Source organism: Syngnathus typhle, linkage group LG2 (genome assembly GCF_033458585.1).
Source record: "Syngnathus typhle isolate RoL2023-S1 ecotype Sweden linkage group LG2, RoL_Styp_1.0, whole genome shotgun sequence".
Taxonomy (NCBI): Eukaryota; Metazoa; Chordata; class Actinopteri; order Syngnathiformes; family Syngnathidae; genus Syngnathus; species Syngnathus typhle.
The window spans coordinates 11,188,209-11,213,584 of record NC_083739.1 but is presented as its reverse complement, the minus strand read 5'-3'; the positions used below and the strand labels follow the sequence as shown (position 1 = coordinate 11,213,584).

General features: G+C 43.8%; 4 protein-coding genes across 7 annotated transcripts; 2 read left to right on the top strand and 2 right to left on the bottom strand.

The window, feature by feature from the left end:
- Positions 1 to 660: 660 nt before the first annotated feature.
- LOC133149842 (ALK and LTK ligand 2-like) lies at positions 661 to 7,534 on the bottom strand. Of its 2 annotated transcripts, XR_009713685.1 has the most exons (6): positions 7,330 to 7,534; positions 6,157 to 6,351; positions 5,847 to 5,900; positions 5,413 to 5,490; positions 3,101 to 3,176; positions 661 to 2,358 (listed from the first exon to the last, which is right to left on the bottom strand). XR_009713685.1 is itself a non-coding variant. In XM_061272017.1 (5 exons), the coding sequence occupies exons 2-5, from the start codon at positions 6,344 to 6,346 to the stop codon at positions 3,112 to 3,114; spliced, it is 387 nt and encodes a 128-aa protein (XP_061128001.1). In that variant the 5' UTR covers positions 6,347 to 6,351; positions 7,330 to 7,534; the 3' UTR covers positions 661 to 3,111. The 2 variants fall into 2 exon arrangements, 1 of the variants encoding a protein (XP_061128001.1); XM_061272017.1 differs by having other exon boundaries at positions 661 to 3,176.
- Positions 7,535 to 8,069: 535 nt separating this feature from the next.
- On the top strand, positions 8,070 to 9,242 carry LOC133170143 (homeobox protein Hox-C13a-like). The gene has a single exon (XM_061302844.1). It carries the CDS (start codon positions 8,124 to 8,126, stop codon positions 8,421 to 8,423), a length of 300 nt encoding a protein of 99 aa, XP_061158828.1. The 5' UTR covers positions 8,070 to 8,123; the 3' UTR covers positions 8,424 to 9,242.
- A 1,650-nt stretch (positions 9,243 to 10,892) lies between these two features.
- Positions 10,893 to 25,290, top strand: LOC133169893 (uncharacterized). 3 transcript variants are annotated; one of them, XM_061302420.1, is made up of 3 exons: positions 10,893 to 11,083; positions 23,816 to 24,706; positions 24,774 to 25,290. In XM_061302420.1, the coding sequence occupies exons 2-3, from the start codon at positions 23,818 to 23,820 to the stop codon at positions 25,136 to 25,138; spliced, it is 1,254 nt and encodes a 417-aa protein (XP_061158404.1). In that variant the 5' UTR covers positions 10,893 to 11,083; positions 23,816 to 23,817; the 3' UTR covers positions 25,139 to 25,290. The 3 variants fall into 3 exon arrangements, with proteins under 3 accessions (XP_061158404.1, XP_061158397.1, XP_061158386.1); XM_061302413.1 differs by lacking the exon at positions 10,893 to 11,083 and adding an exon at positions 21,859 to 21,967; XM_061302402.1 differs by lacking the exon at positions 10,893 to 11,083 and adding an exon at positions 22,013 to 22,929.
- nhsl1a (NHS-like 1a) lies at positions 11,847 to 19,157 on the bottom strand. The gene is made up of 9 exons (XM_061272218.1): positions 19,100 to 19,157; positions 18,821 to 18,928; positions 18,268 to 18,413; positions 17,392 to 17,620; positions 17,058 to 17,195; positions 16,682 to 16,959; positions 13,583 to 16,361; positions 13,442 to 13,493; positions 11,847 to 13,087 (listed from the first exon to the last, which is right to left on the bottom strand). Exons 1-9 carry the CDS (start codon positions 19,155 to 19,157, stop codon positions 12,616 to 12,618), a joined length of 4,260 nt encoding a protein of 1,419 aa, XP_061128202.1. The 3' UTR covers positions 11,847 to 12,615.
- Positions 25,291 to 25,376: the final 86 nt, after the last annotated feature.

The following is a 25,376-nucleotide window of genomic DNA, read 5'->3' as shown; positions in this document are numbered from 1 at the left end:
TACGTTTTTATAACAAAGTAATGTATTGTAATTAAATGTCAAATACGACCGACCAGTAGGCGGTAATTGTTTTAGTATGTTGACTGCCTCTCTTCTGTTCCCTTCTATTCGGACAATGATAACAATCAAATACTCAAGTCCCAAATGAGTCAGAATGATCAAGTCCCTCTTCCGTTTCATCTCCCCATGTCATTAGTATTGCTTTCAAGTCAAGTTTCTTACTTTAGTAGACCTAAAAGAAACAAGCCATTTTCATTCCTTTTAACCTTTTTACAACAGCTCTACATCCTTAATTCTGTTTCTTCTCTTGCATTGAGGATCAACGTAGTCAATTATGTAAATCCTCAGGTTACTGCAGTCCTCTGTTGACTTGCTCTTCTCCGAGAGATTCCAACTCAGATATGCTGAAATTACAGCTACATTTCTGGTGCAGTTTCTGGTGCGCCTTCTCGGAAAATACTCAATAGCTTCACGAATTAATTTTTAATTGATTAAAAAGTGTGAATGATCCAGCATTGACATTTGCTCCCAAATGAGCAAAAATCTTGTCAGGAGCAGTTGTTGGGTTTGCAGCTTCAATATCCATTTTTCTTTGAGACACAACACGATACGATGGTGGTGTTTTGTATTGCTTTTCTTTAATGTTCTTGTACACACTCACTCGCGCTTTTTGCCGCGCTCCCTTATACATATACAAGTAGATGTCTACTTCTCATTGTCGGAAACAAGGTGAAAACCAACGTAAAATGTCTACGGTACATACATAAGAAAACTTCACGTCACTGCAGTAAACACAAAATACGCCATAATACACAGAACAAATAATACAATGACATACAGATGATTACTCCATCATAAAAATATAACGAGAGCACAAAAAACTCAACAGTAGAATTAAAAGTGATAAATACCAGTGATAACAATAATCATGAAAAAAAAATCCCAACCCCCAAATTGTACTTTAGAATAACATAGAAGAGTAACACTGAAATAGAATGTAAATATCGTAATAATTTGTGTGCACGTATGTATATAATTTAATAGTTCTTCTGTCTGTTTATATGTGTTACTCCACCATTTGTGTTCAAATACCCATTGCATTGATTTACTTTGAAAGTGGACAGAACGAGAACAGTTGCTGTCAACTTTATCCATGCGTTCACATTTATTTGTTTGGGGATTGCGACTTTGGACATATCATCCCAACTGGACATTCATGATGGGAGGAGCTTCTGTGTGTCGATCCAAGACGTTCACCATAACAACACAGAGCTTTAGCCAAAGTCAACACGAGTGCAGCAATGTGGTTCTGCCTGTCGCAGTTGTAAGCTAACTGACAGAATGTTGTCACCCTTGATGCCCGAACGGACTTCATTGCACACCCGGATTATATTGTAAGGTGTGTGTGAACAACGTACACTGGATGAGGGCAAAGAGCTTGTCACACTATTTAAGAAGAGGAACATGGAAGGCACGCCTGTGCTCTAAAATATGATTGTAAAGTTATAGGAAGATGTGAGTTTAAAAATAAAAAACACTCCAGCCACAGGAAGACGGCGCACAGAAAGTGATTCTGTTTTTTAAGCAACATTTTTGGAGAAAGTCCATGCTCTATTACACAACGTAGAATAAAAAATGATAAATCATCATGACACTTGAAATAAAATTCACTGAGCCAAATCTCACACAGTTCGTTGTGAAATACTTAATCATTATTTTTAATCTTCTCGGCACATTTCTTGAGAGATCAAGCACAACATCCAATTAATCACAAATGACAGAACAGCAGGAATCAATTCACAGTGTTGAATCTGAGAACATTTTTAGTCTGGGTAGTAATGATTTCCATTTACTGTGTTGCAGGTCACATCACTCAGTTGCAGAACACACCAGAAGTGATGGTATTTTGACGCTTGCTTTATTCGGAGGGAATTGAGGAAAACCCATCTGAATAAACGACTGAGACGTTTTTGTGCTGTTCTTTTCCTTTTGATGTTAAAAACCCTTTTAAAGGCAGCTAAGTATATAAATTATGAAACACGTGAGCAGGATTATTTTTAATTCTCACAATGCCTTTCTGGAGTAAAATTATTGATGTTACGCTTAGACATAAAAAAAAAAAAAGTATGTGCAAACGGCAACATAGAGTATATAAAACTTTCAAAACAGTACAAATATAAAGTGTAAATATTTATTCATTCATTCATTCATGTTCAATACGATCATGAAATCACAATATGGATAAATCAAGCGACAAATGTTTTTCATGAAGTCAGATGTTCACCCTGCAGTTTAGTTGTTTAAGGAAAATGATGTTTTCTGCTTTGTATTGGGCCCCAATCCATGTGTCTGTCACGCCTGCAAGCAAGGAAGAAAACAGCACCGCCTGACCATCTGCTGTTTTGGTACAAGTTAGTGTTGAGGCCCTTTCTGTGATCTTTACCCACCCAATCACAAATCAACCAGAGGTATTCTGCAATAATATAGTACAACCACAACTATTCATAATTTACAAATTATTTTTGTTGAAGCAAATGTAACATCCTGCTGTGGTCAGACATGTGACTGAAACAGCTTGCTTGTGAGTTTCGGTTTATGAATATTGTCATGAATATAATATGTGACATTATCTTATGAAAATGTTGCAACCCCGACAATGGATGGTAAGAGAACAGGATGTGTAAATGAGTGTTTCCCAACCTTTATTAAGCCAAGGCACTCAGTTTACATTCGAAAAATCTAACGGCATGCAACCAAACAAAAAGATCGCAAAAGGAATACTAAAACACATGAACGAAAACCCCTCCATCGGCCTCTGAGTTCACAGTCGTGCTATTATTTTGGGGGGAACCGTCATAGCGCAATTTTGTTGTTGATTTTTGGCTGGAATTTCACTTTCGGCCTCTTGTTGGCAGCACAGTATTGTGCCTAACACTGAACTGGAAAGAAGAAGAGAATAGTATGGGACTGTCCAATTTAGATGACAGAAAATATTTGGAGGATAGGATTGTTCAAAAGCTACAAATGCTTGAGAAAGGTGCCTGGATGAGTTGCCTTTAGCTAGCGAGGTTAGGAAGCACCTCTGTAGATGAATATGTACCATTCCAGTGTTCACCTCTCGGCACAATGAAGGCTGTTGGCCAGTCGAGTCAGTAGACGAGCACATCTTTTAAAATCTGCAGAGGGTGGCAACATGACAACATTTACAAAGTGTGTTGATGTTCTCGACTCATTCATCCTACAATATTTTTCTGAGCATTTAGCTAGCTAGATAGATATGCCTTTACCTAGAAAATGCATCTTCGAACAGTGATTGTGCGCACATCATGGAGAGGAAGCAGAAAAGAGGAATCGAGTCAACCGTTGGGATTTACTTCAGGCACGGGAGTTTTTGCGCCGATATATGTCCAAATAAAAGATGCTAGACAAATTTGCTTCCACTTTTCCAGGTTGTGGCAGCAAAATTTGACTGAGTGTAGACAGTTGAATGGAATGTGGTGTCACCGCATTGGACGGACACGGACACGGAGTCTGAGCAAGGAATGAAGACGCTTGACTTGGGTGTTTATTTAATCATTACAATTTGGCAGGGTTGTTGACAATCACTGTGAATGTCCTACTTGTTCGAGTCATCACAAAACTCACTATCTGCAAAAAAAAATATTGCTCAGTTGAGCAATCCAAAAGGCCCATTGAGGCCATTGTTGTTTCATTGAATCTGAATCATAGGGAGCAAATTCAAGACCCGGGGTCCAGATATGGGCCCACCACATGATTTTATCTGACCCGCAAAGACAAATTGAGCATTCACTTGTGTCAATACAAAAATTGCAAATTGTTTTCATTATAAAAAAAAATAAAGATATTGCTTGCAATATTTATTACCATTCATCTTTTTAAAGTATTCAAACAGTTTTTACTTGTCTCTGATTTCAAAACTAGTTCTTCATCAATTTGTCGTGTAGCCTATACTGTATATAATACGTATTGATTGATTGATTGATTGATTGATTGATTGATTGATTGATTGATTGATCGATTGATCCCGGGGGTGGGGAAATTCAGGCCCCAGCAGTATCCATACCACAGAGCGGGTATACAAAAGACACATAGATGGCATGAGCGCAACTCAATAGGCTCTCATAAGGCTACCACACAACGGCGCCACAAAGAAAGCCAGAAAGTGCGAAAGATAAAAGCCATCAAAGCAAAGCAAAAAGACAAAGGAAAATAAGTAACATCAGCCAACCAGCGTTGACAGTCATAATGGCCATATTATAATCAGATGAATGGACTTTCCCAGTATTTTTGGCTGGTATGAATGCTTGAAATCCCTGGCTCATGCGGCAAAGCCAACTGCAGATTGGTTCGATAAAAACCAGCTTGGAGTTTTGGCATAGCCTGCTAACTCACCTGACCTAAATGTCATTAAAAATCTTTAGGCGATCATTAAGTGGAAAATTTGTGACAGAAGGTCTCCTACGCTGGACAGACCTCAAGCAGAACATCACTGCAGTCTGGGAAGCTGTGACTGCGGAAACTGGCGACAAGCTGGTCAAATCGATGTCGCGGAGACTTCAAACAGAATACCACAGAATAAATACAGAGAAAGCGATTCGTCTAATTATAATATGTTTTATTTGAATTGACTAAAATAGTTTTTCCATTGTGAAACAACTGTGACACAGTTAAATGGCCTAAATGGGTTTTATGGGCATCCCAGATGAACTTTTTCAGATAGCAAGTTCTGATTGCATGCTGCGTGCTAGGATTTACTTTACTAATGTTGTCTGAATCATGTTAAAGTGTTTAATTGAATTAGTATGTTTGTTTTATTGGCACGCTGGTCCTCACGTGTGAGCGTAGATATGAATTTAATTCATGCAATATAATCTATTGCAGAATGCAGATTATTGTTTTGTGGACCCCAACATTATCGCTCTCTGACCCCAGGACTCTACAGAATGACGTGTCACTGGGAACTGATTTCAAATGATTGTCTTTAAAAATGTATTTTTTTTAAAGGTAAAGTATCATTGTAAGGTTGCTACAGTGTTAAAGAGGAAGTCAACCCCTAAATATTCTTTACAATATGTATTTACGGTATGTGCCCCCATGATGGATAAATACAGGAGGATTTTGCCTGTCTAATTCATATTCCACAAATGAAACATTGATCAGAACACTGTTTTGACAAGTTGGGCTCCACAGAAGAAAATGTTGGGGTTGACTTCCCCTGTAAACAATCTAGCAGATTCAAAGGTGGTGATTAAAGTCAACAAAGTCGCTACAAGGGGGTGAAGCTCCCATGTAGATGTGATAATGATTGGCCAAAGGTGATGCTGGAAGTTCATGACACGAGTGGCGTACAGTAGTTCCGAGTTGTGGCAATGTGCAGGTTGAGGTACTCACATGCTGGTACCACACAGTCCTTGACATGGTAAAGTCTATGAAAGTGACTCCTGCACTTTGGGTTGACATAAAGAGGACCTGGGGGGGACAGAAAATTGTATTATTAGTGTGACATAGCAGATTTTATTATCATTCTTACTCTTATTGTTATCATCATCACCCTGGACTCTAATCATAGGAGACATGAACAAACAACAACCATTCCCACTCAAATTCAAACCTACCGACAATTTAGTCTTCAGTGAACTTAACATGCATGTGTTTAGAATGTGGGAGAGAGCCGGAGTACCCACAGAAAAGCCAGCCAAGCATAGGGAGAGGGCAGGAAGGGCATGCCAACAGGAAGGCCGGAGCGGAGATTGAAAGTACATATGCAACTGGTGCTGAGAAATTTCCTAGCATGAGTGCGTGGGTGGGCACACGAAGGGCCTGACCTGTCAGATGTTTGATGATCTTGTCTCTATGCCGCAGATCTATGCTCTGAACCGCTGAAAAAAAATGGAAAAGGAATCAATATCATTTTCCTATAAATTAGGTGCAGCGTCAATGCTCAAATAGTTTTTATTGGTATTAAAAAAAGAAATCTAAAGTTTTAATCTCTTTTTTTTTTTTTTTTAGAAAACCCAAAGGTCAGGTGACCTATATCTTAAGGCTTCCCCGTATCGGTCTACTGAACTGAACTGAACTAAACAAAAAAACTACGATAACTAGAACTCTACTGACCGAATTGAGTGCTGGACCTACTCTTTGTGTGCAGTTCTTCCGTGTTTTCGCCGAGCCTCTGCGTCACCGCCACTGTTTCATTGGAGTGGTTGCTCATCAATTTGAGGACGCTGTGCGCTTCTTGGCGACCGGAACTTTTTAGCAGGGTAGCAACAGTGCAACAACCAATGACCAGCAGCAGTACGAACTTCACTGACAGCCAACGGAGCATTTTCGCTGATTGAGAAACAAGCAAATGTTTTTCAGCTGAGATGGATGACTTTCGGGAAACGCATTTGGTCTTCATATAGGAGGCCTTGTTTAACTTAAATATTCAAATGTGCCAAGACATATGTTTAAAAAAACAACTTATTCAGTGCCAGACATTTTCAGACTCCCCCTTACCCTAAAAAACAACATAAGGACATATCTGGTATTGCATGCATGGATTGTTAAAATACACGGGGAAGAAATGTCCATCAATCCGTCCGTCCGTCCGTCCATCCATCCATCCATCCATTCATTTTCTGAACCGCTTCTGCTCACAAGAGTCATGGGCGTGGTGGAGCCTATCCCGGCTGACTCGGGACAGTAGGCAGGGGACACCCTGAACTGGTTGCCAGCCAATCGCAAGGCACACAGAGACAAACAATCATCCAAACTCACACCTAGGGGCAATTTGGAGTGTCCAATCGGCATACCATGCATGTTTTGGGGATGTGGAAGGAAACCGTAGGAAACCCACGCAGGCCCAGGGCGAACATGCAAACTCCACATAGAAAGGCGGGAGCCAGGATCAAACGCTGAAACCCTGAAGTGTGAGGCGGACCTGCTAACCAGTGCCCCACCTGTTACTACAATTAGTGTAAATTAAAAGTATTTAATTGTAAATGTCTGATTACACATTTCTTTTTCATATTTTCATGAATATTTGTAATAAGGATTCGCTAAACTCATCCAAATATGTGATTTGACAAATAAAACAATCAACATTGGTGGTTGACCAGGATAAATCAAATTTCATACAATGTTTTTATTTTACTGTATTGGATTGAGCAGTTAGTTACAAAGAGAAAAACGTATTTATTTATTTATTTATTTATTTATTTATTTATTTATTTATTTATTTATTTATTTATTTATTTATTTATTTATTTATTTATTTATTTATTGAATGAACGAATGAATGAATGAATGAATGAATGAATTAATTACCCCATTGAATTCTGGACGGCTTCCTCTTGTCTTGCTTTCTCGGGTTCCTTGGTCTGATGTGTCACTCCCAAAAACGCGCACAGAAGTGGTTAGTTTATCCTAAGCCTCAACTTTATCCTCATGTCAAGTCGATTGAGACCGACCACTTCTCGTCAAGGTCTCCCTTCTCTTCTTTTTCTTCTTCTTCCTCCTCCCCCTTGTTCTTCCTCCTTCTAAGAGAACGAGGAAGAGACCAAATTTAAGAGGCACGTGCAAGAAAGTTTTGTCTCCAGAACTCCATGACAAGGTCGAATAAAAAAAAAAAAGCTTTCCTTTCTTTCTTTCCCTTACCTGCTTTGTATACTGCATGTCTCCTGCCACGAGTGCGTGAAATAAAATCACGATAGATAGATAGATAGATAGATAGATAGATAGATAGATAGATAGATAGATAGATAGATAGATAGATAGATAGATAGATAGATAGATAGATAGATAGATAGATAGATAGATAGATAGATAGATAGATAGATAGATAGATAGATAGATAGATAGATAGATAGATAGATAGATAGATAGATAGATAGATAGATAGATAGATAGATAGATAGATAGATAGATAGATAGATAGATAGATAAAGACAAATAAATAAATCGATATTGTGTGCAGTGTTTTTTTATTCGGCCGCGTTGCATGCAGCGTCAACGCCTTTTAAGGGCGCGGAAGCGGCTCGCTGCGCGTAAACATTGTCGCCGTCGGCGCGGGCAGGGTGGCCACCGGCAATCCGGCATGCAGGTGACATTTGCGCGTCTTTATGGATGCGCGTTTAACCTTGTCCTCGTCTCCTGTTTGCGTAGATGTGGTCCCGTTGCCGCCCGAGGTGAGCAGTTACCGGCGCGGACGCAAGAAGCGCGTGCCTTACACCAAGGTGCAGCTGAAGGAGTTGGAGAAGGAGTACGCGGCTAGCAAGTTCATTACCAAAGACAAGAGGAGACGCATCTCGGCCGCCACCAACCTTTCGGAACGCCAAGTCACCATCTGGTTCCAGAACCGGCGGGTCAAGGAGAAGAAATTCGTCAGCAAATCCAAGAGCAATCACCTGCACGCCACTTGACGAGCTCGCGGTTTCCTCGCCGGAAAGAAGGTCGAGAGCAACCATCATCTCGGCTGCTTTTAATTGAACTTGCATCTCCGTCAAAACAACGCCCGACCGATTTCATTTGAGAGCCGAGCAAGTCTCTCAAAACTGTGAAAATGCGGAACACGGACTCCATATTTGTTTTATATGACTGTACATATATAAATATATAATATTTAAAACGATATCTAAAGTCATGATATTGCGTGATTCATTTTAATGATGATTATTATTATTGTTATTATTATTATTATTTTCTTGTTTCCTTTTCTCTCCAAACCAAATCAGAAAAGGACCGCAAAAAACATGACTGATGGGTGGCTTACTTTGTTTTTTGTTCTTTTTGTTTTGGTGGTTGTTGTTTACTTTTTTTTATTTTTTATTTTTATATATGTCGCCCCACAAACAGGAATGTTTGTGACTGAATGTCAGGTTTCACCCAAAAGACTCGACGACATGAAAAAAAAGTTCAGAAAAGAAAAGCGGTGTACTTTGGGTGACACGCGTTCTTTTCTAATTCCCGCTGAATTGAAAAGCGATGATCCGCTGAATTGAAAAGCGATGATCCTCTTCGTATATGTTCTTCTAAGCGATGCGATATTATTTCCCTGTGTAGTGCAATGCCTTTTTATTATTTAAATTCATATTATGGCCCATGTGTAAACTCGAGTATACGTTGTGCCTGTATGTTCTCCTCTTTTATTTTTTGGGGGTTTATTTTTATTTTTGGTCCAAGGACAATTGTGTCACGAAATCTGCAATGATTGTAAAGCATTAAAGTCAGTGAGTACTACACACGGATGCACGCGCCTTTTATTTGTTTCGTGCCAAGCTTGTAACTTTTGCTGCACTATATATGCCGGTCGGTTTTCATCAATAAATGATCATGAAAATGGTCAAGTCTTCCAATCGCTCAGCCACTGGCAGACTGGCATTCTCACTCGCAGCATGTGTGTGTGTCTGTGTGCGTGGGCGCCATGCAGCAGAAGGGAGCGGATGTACAGGTCGAAGCCTGCCCGATGAATCCCAACTGGTAAGAGGCATCGTGGCGTCCCATCGACTTATTCTAGTTGTTGTTGCGCTTTGCTAAGAGGCCGACGGATGGTCATTTTCCAGCCGGGCCGATTTGTTGTTGCACATCCGCACAAAGGCCTCCTATCGCGTGGAAAAACGAAATCGTTTGCGTTGATTTGCTTTGTCCACTATTTAAAAAAAATATATATACGTTATGGTTATGACACACTTAATGTTAATATTTTCGTGTTAGTTGAATATCTGCCCAGATTTAACACTTGACAAATATGTGCAGCCACAAGAAAAAAAAATAACTTCCGCATAGCGAATTGTGTTCTTATTATTTTTAACTACGTCTTTTTTGCATTTTGTCACGTGCTTTTCGTTTGTGTATAAAATTAAAATAATTTCCAATAGTTAAATCAAAGCTGTGGGAGTATAAAATTGAATTTTTTGATTGAGTGAGCAAATTCGTGCACAAAGTATATTCATCGTGCTACAGATTGAGCACCTTCAGAAGTTTGCCACGTACTTTGAATAGCAAAAAATTTTTTTACACACAATTCCCCTTTCGGTTCAGTTCAAGAGGAGGATTTCGGGAAATAGACGCAGGTGAGGTTTGCATTGAATGATGAGGCGTCACTCAAGTTTTGTTTTCAACTCCCTTTAAAGGCTTAAAAGTTAATATAGCCTCCGCATAGCTGTCCATTTAATTATTTATTTGTCAAACACACGATATGGAATGAGTATAGCCGGTCAGGAAAAAAAAAAACTGGCTCAACTGCGGTGCATTTAGTAGCCCCACCACCTCCCGTGCATGTGGGCGCCCTTGTCCAATGTAAACTTTTGAAAAGTCCAAAGTTTGCGTTTCACCGCGGTACCTCAAGTTCAGATGAGTTGATTTTAGCCAGCTTTTTCATTTGCACTTTTATTACTCTCAATAATCGATACGTGTTTGACACGATGACTATTTCATGCCCGGATTTATTTGACGGGAGAAATGTTGAAAAATAAAATCAGCTGTCAAGTTGCAATCTGCTTGGCCATTTGTTGCCTGCGCTCCATTCTTTTTGTTTGATAGTTTGCGAGCGCCCATGGATATTTTCGGCTCATGCAAGAGGTCCTTATTCGCCTCGCTACACTTTCCAAGTTGTTGTGCAAAAGTTGTGCTCGGCTCGCTTGATGTTAGCCTTGACCATGACTATGCAGTCACTTTGACCTTGACATGCAGGCGGCAGGTTGTGCATAATAAATAAGGGGCTGGACACTGATGCAGGCGGTTTGTTTGTGGGCAAACAAGGTGTTATTTCCCCGTCTAGACAGACGAGCTTAATGACACGCCATAAATACATAAAAAAGGGGAAGTCGGCCGAAATGCTCTGACCGCATTTCTGACCGTCTCTCGGGGCCTCGCATTAACATTTGGTCTCTGCTCTTTTGTCTTTTTGCTCTTTAGACAGAAGGCCCGCAATAAGTGCTTGTCGTTGCTCGCTCGGTAGCGAGCTGTCGGCACGCGATGCAGCGTGAAGGCGTAGCGCGGCGCAGCTTGGACGCAGGGCAGCTTCAACTGCGCGGCAGGAGGAGCAAAGAAGAGTCCGTCGTGCTCGGGTGAAGCGTCCAAGGTAAGGCTGCTGGCCTTTTTGCTCCTGTTTTGAGACCGACGCGTTTTCATCCTCGTATTTGCCAGCTCACGAGCGTGCCGACAACTTTGCACAGTTAGTCTGCAAAAAAGTGTCAAAGCACCTGTGAGGTATTGGCTGATCCTGTCCACGTTACTTTTTCCATTGTGTATGGGGTGCTCGTGACGTCCCCTCGCGCCGCAATGAATTCTGTTTGAATTATACTATTTAAATCATAACGTGTACTTATGTGTAAAACGATATATCTGCAAATATTTTCGCACAAGCGATTAGCCAACATGGCGAGAATGTTTGTTTTCGAAGCTGGCTGCACCGTCTTGTGACATTATAGAATGTCTTCATCAAATATCTTTTAGACAACTCCAATTGCCAACACTAAGCCCCCCCCCCATATATATATATATATGTGTATATGTGTATATATGTATATATGTGTATATATGTATATATGTATATGTGTATATGTGTATATATGTATATGTGTATATATGTATATGTGTATATATGTATATATGTATGTATGTATGTATATGTATATATACGTATATATGTGTATTTATTAATTTGACATTCGTGTAATTTACCAAACTGAAATGGATAAATAGATAGATAGATAGATAGATAGATAGATAGATAGATAGATAGATAGATAGATAGATAGATAGATAGATAGATAGATAGATAGATAGATAGATAGATAGATAGATAGATTTATGTCAGTTTTGCATCATTATTTATTGTAGTGAATCATTAAATGGGTTTCATTCTAGACTTAACACAAGCATGATGGCAGAAGACTCAACTTGCTCAACAACAAGTAGCGGTTTGGCAGATAGTCAACAATTCTTCAAAAAAAAAAAGACGCTTCAAGTTGTTTCAGTTGTGATTGGTGGTTACCACGCATCTTGTGAGGGAAAACCCATGAGCAAATTTTTTTCCTCAGTTTATTTTTACACACCTTCTTCACCTTTCACCACATTGCTTGTCGTTCACTCATTTATTGCTTTTTAATACTATACTATATTAGCATGATACTACAATGGCCAGAGGTTCCACCCTGGTTCAGTTTGTGCACCTGCACTATAGTACAGCAGATGATAAACGCTGGAGAGTTGTTTACACACAATGAAACTAGAACAGGCTTATATGACATTTTTATATATTACCTATGTTGCTCAAACATTGATCTCATGTCAATGTGGATGTAAGAAAGAGGGGGAAAAAAGATCTATAAAGATGGGACATGATTACAAGTCTTCTGAGACTTTAGGGATACATAAAAAGAAATTTGGTTTTCGGGCAAAATTTCAGGATGAAACAAAAATGCACAACAAACCTCAATCTAATCTGACCTACTTTTGAAAACCATATGTCCAACTCTTTGCTGTTTCAAACAATTTTTTGATTAAAAAGTGTTCTTAACTTTGAAGAACCAGATGATAAATAACAGACGTTCATCCTGAGATTTCATGCAAAGAACAAATGTCCCAAATTATTGGTGAGTAGTGTGCATCTTACTCCTCTTCTCCTTCCCTCTCAAGGATTGCAGTCATTGGGCCAGAAAAATGGCGGTGGCGAGCAGGTAACCGCCGACTCGCTGAGCGGCTGGGTGCAGGGTGCAGGCGAGGTCGCGTGGCAAGAGAGGAAGGAACAAAGTGTGCACCTCTTTGCCTCGTGGTCAAGGACGTGGTCATGTTCGGGTACGTTTGTGACACATCCAGAGTCAGCTGAGTGTTAACGGTACACAAGCGTGAGGTTTGGATGCAGGCAGCGGGAGAGGCAGCTACGCGAAGTCGCTCGGCGGCCGATAGACGGGACGACGACTGCGAGCGGCTCCCCTTTCTCAGCAGTAGCATCTTGAAGTTCTCACTTTTCGACCGTCTTTTATCTTTGAGGGTGACAAAGGTTTGCGCTGTTGGTCGAGCTCGGTGCTCAGCTGACGTCAGACTGGAAGAATCTCTTCGTCCGAACATCTTCCGCTTTGACCTGAAATAAACGGACGGACATTTTACTTCTGAATGGCGTCCTTGCATTCTCTTGCTACACAAGGATGAAGGAGGGAAGAAGCTGACTAGAGTGTTGAGGGTACATCTAAGGTTCTCAAACAGGGGTTTGGGGGCGTCCATAACCTCAAAGTACAACAAATAATGATGTCGTACCCAAAGGTTTTAAAACCTCCAGTCCAAGTCTACAGGAACTAATCTCCGGCTGCTCTACTTCACTTACTGTCAATCAAGCTGTTCCTTCCCATAATGCACTGCTTCATGCGGGATGAAACAAGCATGTGAGTCGACCTGTTGGACACGTCATGTGCTGCTTGTCCATGTTTGTCGTGTGTACCTGTGTATGACGGTGAAGAGGTCCTCGGTCGTTCGGCGTCCCGTCGATCCACCTGTGAAGAGGCCATCGGCACCATCACAAGAGAAGCTGCGTAGTGACATCACAGCTTGCTTTAAACAATGACTGCAGGGAGCAACGTACCTTCGGAACGCCGGGCGACGTCCATCTTCCTGGCCGCGACCTCCGCCTGTTCATCCTGTGGCTCTTCTGTAAGGAGGTCACCCAGTGATACCGCCGCATGCAGATTGTCACTTGACAGCAGACTGCTGAGGGAGCAGCTTCTCGGACCGATGAGAGCACACAAACTGCTCTCCCTTATCTCTGACTCATCCTCTTCCTCTGAGGATGAAGATGATGAAGACAGTCTGCTCGATGACATCATTAGCAGGCGCCTTCCCGCTGCTCTTCTCTTCTTTCTTGATTTGTCATGTTTGATGCTCATGGTTGTCTTTCTCTGCTCCTTGTCTTCTTCTTCTTCTTCTTCTTCCTCCTCTCCCAGTGACCTCATCATGCTTCTGTGACATTGTCTGTCCACTTCTTGCTGGAGTGATGTCCCAGCACCAATTTGGACTGCTAAAGTGCTATGTGTCAAAGTCTCAAAAGCACGCCACGGTTCGGAGGCGGTGCCATTGAAGGAGTGCAGAACATCTGAACGGCAGCCCTTATTGCTTGATGAGGGGTCACCGTGCAACATGTTATCTGTGGGTCCAACGACACATTGGGTGGGACCATTGGCTTCCGGGAAGCATTGTGGATTTCTAACATCAGATGTGACCGACGCCCTGCCACGCTCGTCGTTTGGCTCGCCTTTGGCCTCTGGAGATGCTATTCCCCTCGTAATGCCAAGATTGGGCTTCTTCGGAAAGATAGACTTCTTCCTCAAACTTACACTCTCACATGGCTGGCACATTAAATCACGAATGACCTGATGGTTGTCGTGTTGCGGCCCGTCTGGCGACACAGTTAACTCTGCTTCCGATAACACTTGGTTATGGCTCTGCTGTTTCCCGGAAGGAACATCTGACATTTTCAGCCCGGAAGACTCATGACTCTGATTTGTCATCAATCCGCCGTGAACACGAGAATTCTCGGAATGGCCTTTTGGGAATTGATCATCTTTGTTCACAGTGTGGTTTTGAAAATAAATGGACTCATCTCTGGACACCACCGCACAACTTGGCAATATTACAGGTTGTTGTAGTTTTGAATTAACGTCTAACCAAGGAGTGTCTGAAAGTTTGGCATCGGCGAGAATACTGTTTGGGCGTGGTCCTTCAGGGTTGGTAATGGAGCGAAGCTTGACGCTCCGCAAAGCCTGCGCAGTGACAACGGGGGAGGACGCTAGTTTCGAACATTTTGCAACGTGATTTGGGGGCATGTCAAGGCCCGCTGGCAGGTGCAACCCGGCAGCGGGTGGGTGGGTGACAGCGGGAGACATGGAGAACAGCGTAGCGTGATGGGAGGAACGCTTGACTGCATGGGAGTATGGAGGAGGAGGGGGTCGAGAGACCAAAGAAGGTGGGAGAGGTGGAGGGGTTGATGGTTGTGGGAGGGAAGGAGGAAGGGAGGAAGGTAGAGGAGAAAAAGGAGATGGTGGAAGAGGGGGTGGAGGAGGAGGAAGAGAAGCTGACAGAGGAGTGGTAGGTGGGGGATGAGAAGGTGGGAGATGAGGAAGAGATGAGGGTGGAAGAGGAGGGAGAGGAATAAGCGAAGATGGCAAACGAGGGGCGTCAGAAAGAAGAGAAGAAGGTGTCAGAGGACTGAGATGAAGGGATAATGGTTGGAGAGGAGATGACAGCTGGAGATGTGGGGTAGGATGAAGAGAAGGTGGGAGAGGTGGGGGGGGAGGAAGGGAAGGTAGCTGAGGTGTGGGATGAACAGATAACATTTGAAGAGGAGGTGGGAGTGGAGGTGGAGGAGGGGGGGTTGGAAGCAAGTGTTGAGGAGCGTGAGTACGTTCAGCAGAGGAGTTGGAGGAGGAGCAAGATGACAAGGAAGAGGTGGAGGAAAAAGAGGAGGAGAGGAGAGAGGACCTTCTCCCTGGAGGGTGGGATTTAGATTTTTTGGGAGACAGGGGGAGGGAGGTTGCACAATGGTAGAAGAAAGGGGGGGGTTGAGAAAGAGCGAAGGCTCCTGGCGGGGTGCCCATCAGCGAGGTATTGGACGGGCTGGAGTAACCACTGGAGGGGGAAGTGAGACACTCTAGTCGGGCCGCCTCTTTTGAGACCAAAGAACCAGGGCTGAAGCCAAGAGTGCTGCCAGGGCTTGGACGGAGATTGTTGGATGAAGCTGCCTGTTGGTCCACACCAAAAGGTTCAAAGATAGCGATTGTTCCATTGTCGATCCCACTCTGCCGTTGTTTGGGATGGTTCCGAGGCACCCAGGGATCTTGCAAGGGTGGCGTTAGTACGCCAGGACTACGCTCCACACTAAGGCTGCATGTCGAACGACATGACTTGCTGCGGCTTCTTCGACGCCGGAGGGAGTCGGAGCGCAAAGGTGGCGGAGGCGGACGTTTGGGCTTGCGGAGGGAGAAGCTACGGCAGGAGGAGGTGCTGGACAAGCTAGTTTGACTTTGTGAGGAAGACAAGGTCACATCTGAGTCCACTGAGCCAAAGTTACAAGGGGAGCAGCGAGCAGAAGAAATCTCTTGGTTGATGGGGCTCCAGGTGTCTCCAGTGCAACACGGGGGCTGGAGGGAACAATGGCTCTGGCAGCGCGAAAGGGTTGACCTCCCATCCAGAGACTCTGCATCTGCTATTAAAATGGAAGGGGAGTGGTATTGAGGGCAGTTTTGAGATGGGCCAACGTGATCACACGAGCAAGTCCTTCCCCACTTCCGAGGACAGGGAGAGGTGCTGAGATGAGAAGGGGAAGGACACTGAGAGGGCAGCAGGGGCTGAAGATCACTGGGCAAATCCTACAGATGGGGACAAAGTCTTAGTTACAGTCACTTCATCCAAACTTCATTGTCCTAAAGGGAAGCTTGTCCGCTGAGTTACTTATCAAGTAAGATAAGTCCTCAAGAGCTAACGTCCTGAAAATGTTCCTCCTCCGACACACTTGAATCAAATGATTAGCTCGGCATCTCCAAGCTATGTAGAAGCCTGAAAAGAATCTTGATCATTTGAACCAGGTGTGTCGGAGGACGGAAACATCAAACACAGGCAGGACAGCAGATCTCGAGGACAAGAGTTGCCTACACCTGGCTGAGGGGAACAAAGGCTCGTTGAAACTGACCTGGGAACAGGATGACGAGCCGCTGAGTGTCCTGTAGGAGACACTGTTATAGCTGGCGTCCGAGTCCAGAGAGGAGCTGTTGATCATGCGGGGCAGGCTCTGGACATCAGAGGGGCAGGAGAAACGTGGTGAGGTAAGGGACGTCATGAGGCTGGATATCCCCTCCCCTCTCGGTGCTCGGATCTTCCTCATCAGCGACTCTCCCTTCTTCATGACCGACTCCTCCTCTTCCAGTTGGCCATGTGAAGATGCAGTAAAGCACTGATCCGCAGGTGAATCTGAAGTGGAACACAGGAAGAAATGTTATGGAACCGATTGTAGTTGGGAAACGCAGATGTGTTCTAATGCCATCTTCTCCACAAATTGAGACTGTTACCTGTACCCTGTTGATGAACGACACCGACAAGGTTTCCAGTGCCTGTCATGCAGCGAGTTGGATTGCAATGGCGGCGGGATAAGGAATCTGCGTTGCAAGCCACTTTTCGGAAGCTGGCTTGCCGATCAAAACTCTGACCTGTCATCGAGTTTGAAGATACAATTTGTTAGATTAAGGCTCAATCCTATTGTTGGTTCTTCCCTCTAGAAATGCGTGTTCACGAGGACCAAGGTTTGGGTTAAATGGAAGGAATAGACCTCATCAGGTCCCAAACACCAAGTCCTTTCAATTTGAGTTTGGCCCAAATGTCCTTTTGACCAGGCCCAGTTCCCACCTGTTATGTTGATAGGAATGATTTCAGCTGTGACAGTGTCTGCCTGTTGCCTCATCTTCTCTTCCGGCGTTGGGAGTCGGGGGATCGACTCTGCCTTCACACTGAGCTCCGTCTCACATGCAAAGAGGTCCCAACAGGAGGTGAGCTCGATTGGGTTGAGGACGAGTGGGGTCAGAGGACGTATGTCGTTGAGGTTGACCGCTTCATCTTCATCCGACGAGGCTGAGGACTGGAAACAATACCTTGGTTTATTCACCTGAGTATATCCAACTTAGTACTTTAAATCTACTTAAAATCTTGCAGCTCTTCTAAGCAGGGTAGACATAGCATGATAATCTTTTTCTCCCTCGACCAATTATTACATGTCTGAAAAATGATACTGTAATGGCCAGGCATGTGTCAAGAGGTTTTCTCCGGCTAAGTGAAACGCTCAAGCTCATAAACAATAGATGTTCCATTATCAGGTTTAGCATCAAGCTCAAGGCCCAAAAACTTAATACACTGAGAAATCTGAGTTGGTTGCCTTTGAAATACACAGTTAATTAGTATGTTGGAGGAACAACTGTGGGTCAGGATACTTTTCTACTCTATAGTCTAGTCTAGGGGTCCGTGTTTACCTTTTGTCTCCAAAATGACCACTCGAGACAAAGAGAAAAGCACGACTGAGAGAGAAAGTCCCAAAATGTGGACCTCTGAGGCGACAGAAGGGCGAACAGAAAAGACAGTGAGACGAAGACAGCAGAGACTTTCAAATTGAGGTTGTAAACATTTGTGCTCAATTTAAAAGTAAGTAGAGCTTTGATCCAATCGTGATGACGTAAAGTTAAAATCCTCATTTATGTTGAACCATGTCAAATATTTCCGAGAGGCTCTCACCCCCTTCCTGCTTTTGTCTCTCCATCGCCTGTGCACATTGCCCTCTGGCTGCCGGAGTCCCGGGGATGCGCAGGAGGTGGGGCCTGGGGTGCAGAGCAGAGAGGTGGTAGCTTTGCTGTCTCCATGCTGAGTCACTCTGCTAGAGGCTACACAAAACAAAACAAAACAAAACAAAACATTGTTCTAGGCCATTTTGAGATTTGTGATGTTTTTGACTTCATTTACCACATTCACTTTTAATCAACATCCATTTTATTTTGATTTTCTTATTCCACATACAGTGGAGCAACGTATGAAGACAGACGAGGCATCATTTAACAATCCTCACTGGTATATATTATTTATCTTCTGTGAAGAATGACTACGGTGGCTTACTGAGGAACTGTGGCCATCTTGTCAATGAGATACAAGTTTTTTGAGATACATTATGGCCACAGAATAAATTTAGCTCATATCTCAAGGTGTTACTGTAACTGCAAAACGACCTCTTAACCCCTATGACCTTGTCATACAGCTTTTGCTACCCACTGATATGTTCAGTCTTGACTCTGACCTTGCAAGTCCTCGGCGCTACTGTGTTGCCGTTTTGCAGGGATGAAGAGCAGACCCTGCTGGGGTTTCTGGGTAGTGTAGTGAATGGACCAGGAGTCGCCGTCCTTTGCTGCAGACAGGAGGAGGAAATCAGGACATGGGTCTGTGGTGGACCTTGACACAAGGTACTGAGAGGGTTGCTATGGTAACCAGCATGTCAGGCACCTGAACATGTCCTTGTGGTCAAGCTACTGCATCCGTACGCACAGAAGCAAGCATGCAAAGATGAGAACTAACTCACCTGTGTTCTTTTTGAGATACTTGAAGACACATTTAATAGCTGCACCGATCAGGACCATCCCGCCAACGCACACGACCGCAGCAGGCAGCCGTACACACACATACACACGCTCATGCACAAGCACACACAGCCGGCACTGCAGCGCAAAGTGACGATCCTCCTCACACTTCTCTTCATCACCCTCTCAACGTCTTCTTTCTCTCTCTCTCTCTCTCTTTCCTAACCCTCCCTCACTAAGCTCTGTCCTGTCTATTATCTCTCTTTCATTTCCCCCCTATTAGTCTGTCTATCCTCCTTCAGTCTCAAATCTTTCTATCTTCTCATCTCTTATTTTCTCCTTCTTATCTCTGTTTGTTTCCCTCACTTGTCGATATCCTCCCCCTCTCCCGTCTCTCTTCCTCTGTCCCCGTATCTATAATGCTGGTAATCCGTTACAAAGTAACGTGTTACTCCAAAATGTGCCATTTTCAGTCATGGAACAATTACTCATCAAACTCGCAAGACGTTGCTATGTCGGAGTATTACCACTTGAAGGTGATTTTAGTGTTTCATGATGTTCGTTTTTCATCTGTCCTTCTTTCTCAATCACCTTTCTCTATTCCATCTCTCTCTTTCTCTCGCTCTCTCTCTATTCTATCCCTCTCCTTTGTCACGCACACAAGCACAAATATAGTGGCAGTCAGCCAGCGTGCACGAGTGCCCTTCGTGTGTCACCAAGTGATAAAGGTTATCCTCACTATAGCAGATGTGCTATTTAAGAAACACACACACACAGACACAAGGTCTTTGAAGATAAAGGCATTAATAACAAGGTGCTTATTATTATTTATGTCTATGCTGTATTGTGTGTGTCTCTGTGAAGTGTGTTTTGATCTGAACACAAGCACACTCATTCGCCATATTTTGCCCCACTAGTATGCACGATTGTCCCTCTTATCTTTGGACAGGATTAGATGAAAATAAATGTTTCTTTATTCAACCAAAATGAAAAGTGTTGATAGTCTGCAAGAAACAAGTGGCTCACTTTAGTGGGCCACATAATTTTATGCGGTGGACCAGATCTGGCCCCCGGGCCTTCAGTTTGATAGCCGCGGTGTGAATGATAATAGCGCCTTTAATTTGAGGCACTGACTTAAATGGTTCCGGGGGGATGTGTGCCAACTATTGAGGCCAGTGGAGCAACTAATTGCGTCTCGATGCCTGACAGCTTGTCTTTCTTCTATGCACGTTTAATTAGTTGTAATAATTGAACAGTAAGTAGGTCGCATTGTTACAGCGCTAAACCTCGTGGACGGTCACTTATATTCTTTCTTCTGAGATCTGGTCTGTCCAAAGTCTGGCCAGAGGGCCGTTTGCACAGTTTGTACACGCCGGCTGTATATTTTAATGATCAAATGGAATCTGGCCTGAATCAAAATGTTCTCGGAAAAAATGTAAATGGTGATATATATGTTAAAATTTGTTTTGTTTTAAATGTTACAAAATATTGCGTATTGTTTTTTCTTTAGATGTCACCCAAGCTGACTTTTTAAATTTTTTTTTTAAATACATTGGTGCCTTGAGATATAACATTTCATGATGTTCCACCATTTATGCATGAATGTCACTTTGCACTGCTTCCTGATGTTGACACCATCAAGAGTAACTGGAACTTCAGTGTCTTGCTCAAGGTCACTGTGACATTTTGAACTTTTGTATGGTATCCACTTACTGATCAGAAACCCAAACGTGTTCGGTATAGAACATAAACAAAGGCACCTTTGTGTTCCACTACTTTTGGAGACGACTGTAGATGTGGTTTTGCCGAGTCCAAAGGCATGCATGTGAGGCTCATAGGTGAAGCTGTTACTAAGTAGCAGCTGTTCAGCGGTAAAGCCATCTGTCTGCAAAATGAGCTGTTAGCTTGGCGTATGGAGCTGCAGCTAATCCTTAGCAAACACATACAAGCTCAAACAAAACAGGGTTACCTAAAGGACAACTTGGTTGTGCAGGTCAATGGTATTTAACTATAAATTCAATAGATTTGCATTTAAGCTACAATTTTTAGAGATATTTTCTTCATGTGATAACTTTTCATTGAATCAGCAATTTAGGGTACGTCTATTAAAATCGGGAACGCTTCTGTCATTCATTTTTTAGTAGTGTTTGGGGACTGCGGCGCTCCGCTACAAGCCTGCCCATGTTTGGAAGTGGTTGCTTCGCAGTAGCTTGGATGCTTTTTCAGCTAATCTATTGCGTTCAGCTCTATCAGAACCATGACAGAATACCTTTGTGCAAAAGGGGGGTGGCCTCCCTCCGTTGGTGCTTTTTGAAGCTGAAGAATTTGCTCTTGCGCCTCTTGCTAGGCCGGTAGCCGTACTGCGGTGGCACCTCTAGATCCCTGATGAAAGGAGACGGGCCCCGAGGGGTGCAGATGGGGCGAGGCTCTGGGCTAGGAGTGCACGAGCTAGTCCGTTGCCACTGGCTGAGGGCAGGGCGGGGAACCTGATGGGAGTACACCGGGTACTTTCCATGGACTTCAGTAAACAACAGTTTGCCGTGAGTCTCTGAGGGGACACCTGTGTGGACTCGGGCCTGTGGCACGCAGGGCTGGCCGTACCAGGGGTTGGGATATTGCGGTTGAGATGGGAGGGGCCTTTTGTCACCCGAGGGTGGCCAGCCAACCATCCCGGTATTTTGTCCCCAAATGGCTTCATGGTGTTGGTGGATTTTTGCCGTCAGCAGACGTCGCCGAAGGCTGCCCTCTGTCTTGGGCTGAAGCGGGGTGATATTCCGAGGAAGAAGCTGGTCTTGCTCCTCATCAGGTCCCGAATTCCAGCACTGGGACGCCACACTGCTCCCCGTTCCGTCTCGACCCAGACACTCAACGTAAGGAATCATCCTGCCATGAACACTGAAGAAGGGCTAGTCAAAAAATGTACAATGTAGGATACTTCTTTCTTCAAAGTAAACTAACATTTTGAGTCAGCAGCAAATTAAAAAGGTGTTGGAAGCGCCATGTCCGACCTTGCCCCAGCGGCGAAGAATCTGAACCCAAATGGGATCGTCCTCTGAGTGTCGCCCATGTGTGTGGCTAATCTACTAATAAGGATTATCCAGGTCTGCAGATGGTAGCTGACCTGAACACATGTTGCTCCAACTTCATTTCACCCCGGGTCGTTCCTTCTTTGGAGTTTGGAATGAGTCATTGTCATCCAAATCAATCATTGCTTATGTCAGGTTAAATCAAAGCGAGGTGGCGAGAGTACTTTGTACATAAGGCAGGGACACCCCAAAGTATGCAATATGACCTACTCTTTCACAATACTCATGTTTTCTTTCATTTGGGATCATCATATTCTCCAGGAATTTCAGTTTAGTACTGTAATATGAAGTCAAAATATACATTGAACAAGGAGGACTCCTTTTTTTTAACTTCTTCTTTCCAAGAGGTAACCAACTACATTTGTCCAGGGCCAAAATCTAGCCTGACAGTCACCTTAGGGGCCGGAATTTCAAATAAAAAGGAACTTAAAATCAATTGCCGGCTTAACATCATTACTTGATGTTCATTATGTCACATTCTTTCCAGTTCCTTACAAAACTGGAGGCATTCTTAGCGTTTATGAGTCAGGCTTTTCTTTAAACATTCTCATCATTATGGAAACCATTAGCCGGCTAGACCGAATGGTTTAGCGGGTCAAATTTGCAGGTTAGTCCCGTGCGCGGTCCTGCATGCGCAAACAAGACGCTTCTGGCACATGTGACGAAAGCGACGCAGAGCAACAAACACACAGTCTGATTGGTCGTTTAGAGGCGAGCCGTGACGTCACTGCTCGTTGCCAGAAGCGGTGAGTACGCGTTATTTTGTAAAAAAAATGGAATTCTTTTTTGCGCTGACATTCTCCTATACGTACTGAGAAATAGGTTTTGCACCGTGACGGCTTCCGACAGGTGCAGGTCGATCGAAGTGAAGCCTAAAAACGTGCACGTGAAAGAGCGAGCAACAATTAGCCTTTCGTTAGCCTCATCATTGTTTTGGAAAAAGGAAAATAAGTCTTTTGATTTATTCAGTCGTCATTCATGTATTTATTTCTCAGTGATTTAGTCATTCAAATGTATTCTGTTTGAGTCAGCAGATCAAGCTTTGACCCGGAAGTAGACGATGAAGGCTTTATTAATACAAGAATACCTAGTTCTGTTATGATTACTTTATATTTGAGGATCTTCCCAACCCTCTTTTCCAAATCCCATACTTTTGGTGATGTATACTGTTAAAAGAATGAAACCCAGATTAACCCTTTCCCCAAAAAGAAAAGTAAATACAAACAATCATAATAATGTAGTTGCATTAGTGTGCACACCCTCTTTGAACCAATCATGTAATCATATTACGAAGGCGAAAAAACGCAGTTCTAGTTATGTTCTTAATGTTCCTTTTGAAAGGAGACCAATATAACCCCGAGATTGGTATCACAGTATCACTTTGAGCGATAGTACATTTATCCATATTCACTGCTAGTGACATAGTTATTTAGTGCTTGACTGAGTACTACTAGCGCGTCAACAAGTTCATTATTGCCTCACTGGTAACATGTCCTTTCTCCTAGTGTCCTTGATTGTCTTCCAATGCTAATTGCATGCATATGTCCACAAGTTGCACTGGTACATGAATGATGCAGTGCACTAATAGGATATGGAATAAATGTTGAAACAGCTTCCTGTATCTCCATGCAGTCATGTCAGTCGTCAAAAAGACTCAAGTGGAAGCGGGAGGTGGTGTGGCTAGCCATCTCCAGTGTCCGCTCTGTGGTAATTTTGCCAAAAGTCACGCCTATCAGCTGTCCCACATGGCCTCCGCCCATCCCACCTACTTGGACAGTGTGGCGGTGGGTCGCCTCGGCAACATCTTGATGTACCAGAGCACTGCCCAACTGTTCCACTGCGCCGAGTGCTTTTTCACCACCCGCGACTTCACTAAACTGTACCAGCACATCATCACCAAGCACTGCTTGGACGAGACGGTGGCGGCGGAGCGAGGAACCGACGCGGAGTACAACGGGAGCAAAAAAGGGGACAAGGAAGCAGATGAGGAAGTAAAGGAAGCAGACAAGGAAGATATGGAAGTAGATGGGGGAGTGAAAGAAATAGATAAGGAAGTAGATGAGGAAGTGAAGGAAGTAGACGAGGATCTGAAGGACACCAATGAGGAGGAGGCAACTCCTCAGATACTCAACAGCGGGGAGGAGGTGAAGGATGAGGACAACATGTCAGAGAGAAAGATCTGCGACGTGGATGAACGCGTGTTGCTCTTTGACGGTGCAATTTATCAATGCCTGATTTGCGGCGTGTGGAAAAACAAACTGAAAGGTTTGGCCATTACCCACGTGGTGCGCAAACACAGGATCCCGAGGGAATTTGCTACTCAGAGGATCGGACAAGACAACGGCGCTTCGACCTCTACCTTTACGCCCAAACGGCATCCGAGCAACGGCATGGAGGAAGAGGAGGAAGAAGGGTTGAGTCTTGACCTTCTCAAAGAGGAAATGGAGGCAACGGCCAAAGTTCTCCACTTTCGCTTCAATCGCTACGTCTGCGTGATATGCGGCTGGAAGACCAAAATGAAAGGTGAGGCCAGAGTTCATGATGTCACATTAGTTAAAAGGTCGTTACCGGAACTTGATTTCTTGAGCAGGTTTTGCCATCAGTCACGTGGTGCGTCGCCACAACGTGCCGCGTCCCTACAGCTGCAAAGACTGCAACTCCTCGTTCTTCCTGCCCAGCCGACTTCAGCAGCACATCCGAGCGGTTCACCGGCCGGGACGCTACGCCTGCCCCTTCTGCAGCTTCAGGTCACACTTCCTAGCCGGCTTCAGGAGACACTGCGGTCGATGCACTGCCCGCGAGGAAGGGGAATGGGGACTGGGATTGGTGATGGGCGAGGAGGGGAGAGAGGTGGTGATGGTCAAAGAGCAGACCAAGGAAACGAGAGCTGGGAGGAAAAGAGCACGGAGGCTGATTGAAGAGACGGAGGATGAAGACGAGCTCATGTTTTTCTAACAGTGCTTCTCAATTTTTTAGGAAGAAGAAAATATCTCACAACCTCCATAGTGACTATAAATCAGGGATTGTCAACCGGTGGTCCCTCTAGTGGTCCGTGGGAATATTGCAGGTGGTGCGCAAAATTGGAAATAAAAAATAATTGTAACATTTGTGGCTTCCCGCATATTATTTCTGTCCATTACTACAGTTCAAAATGTTGATTAGTATTCCGCCAAAGCAATGGTCACCGAGTTGC